Source organism: Selaginella moellendorffii, unplaced genomic scaffold (genome assembly GCF_000143415.4).
Source record: "Selaginella moellendorffii unplaced genomic scaffold, v1.0 SELMOscaffold_36, whole genome shotgun sequence".
NCBI classification, from domain to species: domain Eukaryota; kingdom Viridiplantae; phylum Streptophyta; class Lycopodiopsida; order Selaginellales; family Selaginellaceae; genus Selaginella; species Selaginella moellendorffii.
The window spans coordinates 838,052-843,073 of record NW_003314297.1 but is presented as its reverse complement, the minus strand read 5'-3'; the positions used below and the strand labels follow the sequence as shown (position 1 = coordinate 843,073).

General features: G+C 48.1%; 2 protein-coding genes across 5 annotated transcripts; one reads left to right on the top strand and one right to left on the bottom strand.

Annotated features, from left to right (window-relative positions):
• Positions 1-2,065: 2,065 nt before the first annotated feature.
• LOC9658152 (cinnamoyl-CoA reductase 1) lies at positions 2,066-3,484 on the bottom strand. 2 transcript variants are annotated; one of them, XM_024683081.1, is made up of 6 exons: positions 3,307-3,484; positions 3,092-3,258; positions 2,850-3,032; positions 2,624-2,786; positions 2,380-2,569; positions 2,066-2,336 (listed from the first exon to the last, which is right to left on the bottom strand). In XM_024683081.1, the coding sequence occupies exons 1-6, from the start codon at positions 3,413-3,415 to the stop codon at positions 2,162-2,164; spliced, it is 987 nt and encodes a 328-aa protein (XP_024538849.1). In that variant the 5' UTR covers positions 3,416-3,484; the 3' UTR covers positions 2,066-2,161. The 2 variants fall into 2 exon arrangements, with proteins under 2 accessions (XP_024538849.1, XP_024538850.1); XM_024683082.1 differs by having other exon boundaries at positions 2,066-2,327.
• Positions 3,485-3,825: 341 nt separating this feature from the next.
• On the top strand, positions 3,826-4,503 carry LOC112349180. Of its 3 annotated transcripts, none has more exons than XM_024683089.1 (4): positions 3,826-3,941; positions 4,011-4,126; positions 4,182-4,267; positions 4,332-4,503. In XM_024683089.1, coding segments are annotated over exons 1-4 (360 nt in total). In that variant the 5' UTR covers positions 3,826-3,939; the 3' UTR covers positions 4,488-4,503. The 3 variants fall into 3 exon arrangements, with proteins under 3 accessions (XP_024538857.1, XP_024538856.1, XP_024538858.1); XM_024683088.1 differs by having other exon boundaries at positions 4,011-4,132; XM_024683090.1 differs by having other exon boundaries at positions 4,011-4,132; positions 4,322-4,503.
• The last annotated feature ends 519 nt before the right edge of the window (positions 4,504-5,022 follow it).

Here is a 5,022-nt window from a genome sequence, read left to right as displayed (position 1 = left end):
AAGAAAGAAGCGATGCCCTCTGCCAAATCTTCCTTGCTTTATGCTGGCGCTGCGGGAGGATCATCCTCGTCCTCTCAAGCTCAGCCGAACGACACTGGTTTTCGTGGCATTTGTCACTATTGCCACAAACCTGGACACTTGGCGAGGGATTGCAAGAAGAAGAAAGCTGATCGTGTTAAAGCTGCCAAGAACAAAGACAAAGGAAACAAAGACAAGGGCTCTGGGACTCCTCGTAAGCTCTTGATGGCTCGCTCTGCAAGCAGCAGCCACCAGCCCGTGCTCGGACCAGAGCTGTGGCTGGATTCTGGAGCGTCATTCCATATGACGCCCATGGCTTCCTTGTTTTTTGACTACCAAGAACCGTGTGAGAGTGACGCCGTGGGACTCGGTGACTCCTCTGCTCACGACGTACTAGGCAAAGGAACAATCAGGGTTCAGCTCTCTTCTGGAGAAATCCGGGAGATCTATCCTGTATCTTATGTTCCGGGACTTACACACACGCTGCTGTCGATTGGAACTGCTGCTCAAGTAGGCTTCGATACTCTGTTCACAGCACAGGGAGCGTTCGTGCTGGATGCCGAGACTGGAGACAAGGTCGCTTTTGGAGTTCCAGTTGATACGCTCTACCGCCTGGATGCTCACGTGATCCTTCCACCTGTGGCGCTGATGGCTCGGGTTCCACCGACACTTGCAACCTGGCACCAGCGCCTTGGTCACGTGAACGAGCAACAGCTAAAAAAGGTGGATGTTCCTGGGGCGCCTGGGAGCGCGCTGCCCTTCTGCGAAGCTTGTGTTGGTGGAAAACACTACGTTTTTCCTTTTCCACAGATTTCTCATTCTCGAGCAAGTTCTGTTCTTGAGTTGGTACACTCGGACGTTTGTTCGATTATGGTTGAATCTTTGGGAGGCAAACGTTACGTAGTCACCTTCCTGGATGATTACACGCGGTACCTGATCGTGTACCTGCTGGCTCATAAATCAGAAGTGTTCTCCTGTTTTAGCCAATACAAGGCTTTGGCAGAAAATCTACACGGCTGTTTAGTTCGTGTGCTCCGCTGCGATCGTGGAGGAGAATTCGTCTCTGGCGAATTCGAGACGTTTTGTGCTGAAGCTGGGATTCCATTCTCGGACGAAACACATCGAGATTCGTTTCCACTACGTGCGGGAACAAGTCCAAAATGGAAAGTTGTTGCTGGAATATTGCCCCACCGAGGCAATGGTGGCTGATATACTCACGAAGGCTTTGGCTCGAGACTCCTTTGAACGCCATCGCGCTGCACTGGGAGTCTGCTCTCCATCTGTTTCGGCTGAGTGGGATGGGTAGTCCATCCTCTCAGCTGATCGAGCCAGAGTGGGAGTGTCGAGATGTCAGTCTCGATCAGCTGACGTGGCATGTCCACGTGGTCATGAGTCATGTCCCTTGAGTCATGTCGAGCTCATGAGTGTTATGTCCATCCCTTTTTACATCACAACAAAACCAACAGCGAGAGCATCTATAGCTTGGGTCTGGCGGCGATGAGACGCTTCAATCCAGAGATCGAGCTGCTAGACACGGAGAAGCAAGGATTTTTGCCGTGGTCGCCGCCGCTGGCAGTGCTCAATCCTGCGTCCCAAGCGCTGGTGCTTTCGTGGTACCGCCACTTTGGCTTCGATGAGGAGCAAGTGAGGAGGGTTGTGAGCAGCGGAAGATTGGTGGCGTGGAGAGAAGAGTTTGCATCAAGATCGAAACCACAGGTGACAGTCTTCGAGATTTTTGGTGGTTTTAGCCTCAGTCTTCCTCGAGAACTTTCTGACCAGGCAACCAAACGTGTCTCGAGTGATATCGTGAATTATGGACTGGAGAAACACAGCAACATCGAGCTAGCTTGTGCGGCACCCGGACGATTTAAGCTTCGGTTGAAGGCTTTGAGACTATGCGACTTTGATGAAGCATGATATTCTTGTGCTCTTGGAGTTTTTGTTCTTGGTTTTGGTGGGTTCTTTATTTGGGAGTGTAGATCTCAGTCTCTTCAAGCAAGTTCTTTCACACCTAAAGACTTGGAGCCAGTAATCTGTAGAGAGAGAATAAACACAAACAGGAACTTGTTTCATTTTCCAGGACACAAATTGAAGTCCTTATATGGGAGATGGTAGACCCGATGTTTCTAATCTCTCCGGTAAATCAGATGGCTCTTAACAGTCCCTTGTTTAGCATGTCGGAAACAGTGTCAAACAGCATCCGTTCCAATGGTATGTCAAACTCAGTGATTAGCCCCAAGAGCTTCTCTCTTCCCAGATTGTCGGGACGGATTCCCGATTGGTTCCAAACGCTCGTCTCAGCAACGCACCTAGAGTTTCTAGCTTTATAGATATCGGAAGAAAGGAACTAGAGACGCTTACTCTTTTGGATATGAAAGCTGCGGGAACTTGGCCCTGAGAATCTTGATAATCTCGCTGTTGGACACAACCCTTTCCACGCAGAGATAGCGGCCCGAGGCCTCCTCCTTGTCCATGGCCAGAATGTGAGCTTTCGAGACGTCCCTCACGTCCACAACCGGAATGGAGGAATCGCGGTAGCTGCTTTCATGACCTGGGGAAACAAGACACATCGATCAGGCTTCTGAAGCATTTTTAAAGCACAAACCATCCACGAGAGCCTTCAAGACCGCACTGCTGGAATTCAGCGTTGGCTGGAGCATCGGGCCAAACACGTACGAGGGGCAGATCGTGATGAGGTCAAGGCCGTACTCCTTGGAGAGACTCCACGCTAGCTTCTCAGACTCCGTCTTGGCTAAAAGATACCATTGCTTGAAACAAGAGTTTCAGTGAGTACAACACAGTAACTTTGTCGAGGATGAGGATAAGTTTACCTTGAGCTTTGTACAGTAGTCAGTATCAGACCAGCAGCTCTCGTCGACAATTCTTTCCGCAGGCCGATTTGGATCGAACATCACCGCAGCCGCGGACGACGTGACAATGACCCGTTTGACCCTCTCCTGTGCGCAGGCCTTCAACACGTTGCGAGTGCCGGTGATTGCTGGCACCAAAACATCCTGGGACTCAATTACCCAGTCAGCCTTATCCAGAGAAAAGAAATGAAATAGGAGACTACCTCTGGATTCTCAGTCGATGCGGTTACAGGGCAAGCAGTATGGAACACAACTTCACAGTCCCGAATCGCGTCAGCGATTGAGTCATAGTCGAGCACATCAGCCTTATGTAGTTTTAGTCTCTCGCTTCCATCCAGTTGCTTAAGATGTCCACACTTGGCGTTGTCATCTGAAAGCCACCATCACTAGATCTGGGACAAAGATAACAAACCAGAACCTGGATCGCGGACAGTGCCAGGAACTGAAAAGCCCTTGTTAAGAAGATCACGAACAATCCACGAAGCAATGAAACCACCAGCTCCAGTCACGCAAATCGCCTTGCCCATTCGGACTGAGTTCCTGCTATCAATGGAGACGAGGAACAGAGTCCCCTGGCTGTGATTTATTCGAAGACTACGTTGCGCGTGCGAAACTTGTCGTTACCTGTTTTACTTGAGTGCAAGGAGAAAATTTTGGCTTAAGTGGAGCTTGAAGACAAGAAGCTCTTTGAGCACTCGCATTATGTCCAGAGAATATCTCCAACTTGCGAAGCCAACCAACTCTGAATTTTGCGCAGCGGACATTGACCGTCACGTCATGCTTAAGGGTTAGAAGGGTTAGGGTTAGGGTAAGGGTATTAATAATAGAAGTATGCATATTCGAGAAACAGCTAGTTACCCTTAACGGGCCCACCTCGCATGCCCTAATCCTCACGCCCTCGATTATTCAAATGTAGAGCCCTAATATTTTTTATTTTCTTCCCTGATCCGCAAGGAGGAGATTCACGAGTAGGCAGCAAGCAAAGCGATGGCGCTGCTGCAAACAAAATGCAGCTGGGCAGGGGCGCCATCCCTCTATTCTTGCCAAAGCAATGTAAGTACACTGCGTATGTTTGATTCTTTCATCTTTCTCGCCCGCCCCTGATTGTGCTTCTTGTCACAGGGACAGGGCAGAGATCGAATTGCAAGTGGAGGACCACAGCATCCGCCTCAAGCGGGAGATTGTGATCGAGATTCCCAAGAAGGAGCTCATCTCCAAGCTCTGTTCTTCTATTATCGGTCAGGGTACTAGATTGCATAGCGTTTTGGTTTATAAGAGCCCTTGCCTTTTCAGCGCATCGGGATGATTTTCTGCTGCTTTGTGACAAGCTGGAGCAAATAATTGCCTTGCAGTATCGCTCTAGACGAGAGAATCTCACTGTAAGCTACAGCATCTGGTCTACTGTTTCAAGTTTTCTTCTCTTTCATTGAAAGAACATTGCAGATGTCTATGAGCTCTTCAATCCTCTTGGCAATGTCAAGAAGCTGGAAAGCTTTTCTGAAGCCCAAGTCAAGGAAAGTACGTAAGTGTCTCTCACTTTTCCTGCTATGGTTCAGTGATTATAATATAGACAAGCTGTCAGCCCATGCACAAAAGTAACTTCAAGGCTTTGAGCGTGTAAGAGCTGAAAGTGGCCACCTCCAATTAGTATTTCTTCCATTTGACCATGAAAATCAAGACGTGATTTGACGTTTTAGTTCTTTCACAAGTGTTTATTATTCACAGTCAAATGGTTTGGTAGAATGGCTCATTTAAATCTTCAAAAAGTATATGAAGTATGTGAACTTTCAGCATTTGGATTGGGATAGTTATTTTCCATCTCTTTGGTATGCATATGTTATAAGGGTGTAGAGTTCTATTAGTGCTTCACCATAAACTTTTATGTGGTTATGATCTAATATTACCAATAAAGTTGGGTGTACTTTTGCAATTATTGTGGGTTACCGATACTAAATTGTGGGATTAGTATGTAAGCAACCAAAGGGAACGACTTGAGAGATGATCCATAGGGGTTCAAATATAGAGGGAAAGGGCCATCGGTTAAGGGTCTTGGGATAGTTGGGGTTAAGCGTCCTTGGGTTTGAATAGTACTGGGCTGGGTGACCTCCCGGGAAGTCCAAACTCAGGAGCTTAC